Source organism: Manduca sexta, unplaced genomic scaffold (genome assembly GCF_014839805.1).
Source record: "Manduca sexta isolate Smith_Timp_Sample1 unplaced genomic scaffold, JHU_Msex_v1.0 HiC_scaffold_2534, whole genome shotgun sequence".
Classification (NCBI taxonomy): domain Eukaryota; kingdom Metazoa; phylum Arthropoda; class Insecta; order Lepidoptera; family Sphingidae; genus Manduca; species Manduca sexta.
Genome location: NW_023593508.1, coordinates 926 through 3190, shown reverse-complemented (window position 1 = coordinate 3190; position 2265 = coordinate 926). Strand labels below are relative to the sequence as shown.

Here is a 2265-nt window from a genome sequence, read left to right as displayed (position 1 = left end):
GCATCTATCGTCATTAGTTCATTCATGTTGACTATTTAAAGGTTTTTATAGGGACGTCTGCCCACGCACATGAATAATAGAGAATTAGATGATAGTTAGCCGCTCCCGCGAGTCCTCAGGAATGCCAGATTTTCGAAGCAGCAACGTAGGGTTCAGTATACACCTGTATAGGCAGGTAGGTAGGTATAGATACCTATGTAACAGATTATATAATACTTTGTAGGTATGAGAGAAATTAAATTGGTAGAGTCTACTCTATTAGTAGTAACATAATATTATCCAATTTCGCCTGCAGTATATAACGAATGCTACCACATATACAATTATGCGTATAAATCTGCATGTAATTTACACAATGATTAGTTAGCCAGGCTTGATATCTTATCAATATTATCATTATGTTTGTATAAAACGTTCATAGATATTTATAAATTCTTTCTTTTAAATATAAGTATATAAGTACTTTTCGATGACAGTTTGATCTGAGAACGAAGATAGTGCAAGCATAAATAGTTTAATCTATATTTGTACTGACCTTCGACATTTCATCGGAGCTCTTCTTTGCGGCACCGGCGAACTGTGCACGCTATCAGGAAACACCAAATTATGTTTTAGGGCTAAAAATTCCGGCGTGCTCATCCAATTGGGATTACCCTCGTCGCAAGAGCTCATTGACAGCGATCTGATAAATCTATCCCCTGAAACTGAATCAGGAGTCAAATCGGCATTTTCTATAGTAGGATTAGCTATTGTTATATTTACTGAAGTCATCGACTGTGACCTCACGTGCTTATCGTATACAAACACTTCATCCTTCATTTCTTCTTTTTCAAAACTGCCAAAGACATTATCTTTTGTAGAATCAATTGATTTTACTGTTGGTTTGGAGCTGGTCGATAGTTCCTCCTGTGTCGTATCATTTTGTGTAAATCTCGTATCTGAAGACTTAATACTTTGTTTGTCAGAATTAGAATTTAAACTAGTTGTTTCAGAAGAATCGGAAAAAGCATTTTCGTTATTGCTATAATTTTTTATCGTTTTATTTGTGTCATTACGTGATTTTGTGTAGGGATTTCCTTCGGAGCAGCAGGTCTATTAGCCACACAGACTAGCTCATCACTCGGGCTGGTCTCCACAGCTGACGGACATTTCTTCAACGTAGAGTTCGGTATCCAATTAAGAAATAGCGTAGGCCGCTTGGCGTTGTTGTGCTGATCTGTGAATACTTTAGTTGTCACCGTCAAATAGCCAGGATGATGTACTATATCTAATTCATGCCTTGCGATAGTTGGGGGATGTACGCATACATTGTTCTTGCAAAACAATATTTCGTTGTCCACATAATCAGGTGGGTCTTCATCGTCAAACTCCAAGCCCAGAAAATAGCTCGAAGCTCGTTTCAACAACTCGGGCAACGGCATCGTTCACATTTCCTCAATTCGTCACTGCACAATAATTGCGACGTGGTATTTGTCACTCGGGACAGCCTCATTCAAGCGACACTCAATGTGTACTACGCGCATGTAAACACCTACACAACTGCGTTGATAACATTGTATTGATCCGAACAACGAGAATAGCAGCGGCACTCGGACTAACGTCACAGCTGTGCTTTATGACAGCGATCAGCGCCTTGCCTTTATCGTATTGCAACTATTTCTATAATAAGGCTTAATATTTTACAGTGTACAATTAATAATAATATGTACACTAATCAAGGAAACGTTTGGAATATGTATTTTAATATAACGTGAATGGATGCCTATAAAACGAATATTTAATATGTTAGTAAATTGAAGGTGATCAAAAGGTCAAAGGTAATAAAAACTATTACCTGACTATAGATGTGCATACGTAAAGTGTTATGCACATAAGTGCATCGAATTTATAACATAACGACGACGGTTCTACTTATGACAAAAGAATTTAATAGCTAAGTCTAGGCTACCATTTAAGGATACCTGGGACATATAATAATTATAAATCGGTCATCAATCATGTAGCCATAGCGTAACACTAAAGCTCTGTACATCTATGGAATGGGCGTGTAACAATTAATCAATAATACCGAGTACTGACAGATACAGGAGGCAGGACATCTAAAGCGTGCGTACAGTGTTAAAAGTTTTAAATAAAAAATACAAGTTTTGAATAATGCTGCCGTATTCGTACACAGAGGTAAGGAAAAACGTACGTATTACTTTTGAAGGTATTAAATTTGTAATTACCATTTATACTACACGTTAATTTTAAAAACCAACGTTT

At 36.9% G+C, this 2265-nt stretch overlaps 1 protein-coding gene across 1 annotated transcript; it reads right to left on the bottom strand.

Annotated features, from left to right (window-relative positions):
• Window positions 1–533: 533 nt before the first annotated feature.
• Window positions 534–2009, bottom strand: LOC119192258 (TBC1 domain family member 16-like; the record flags this gene model as incomplete). Its single annotated transcript, XM_037446086.1, is given in 2 exon segments — window positions 534–1073; window positions 1076–2009. Coding segments are annotated over 2 exon segments (886 nt in total), but the record flags the coding sequence as incomplete, so codon positions are not given.
• Between the last annotated feature and the right edge of the window lie 256 nt (window positions 2010–2265).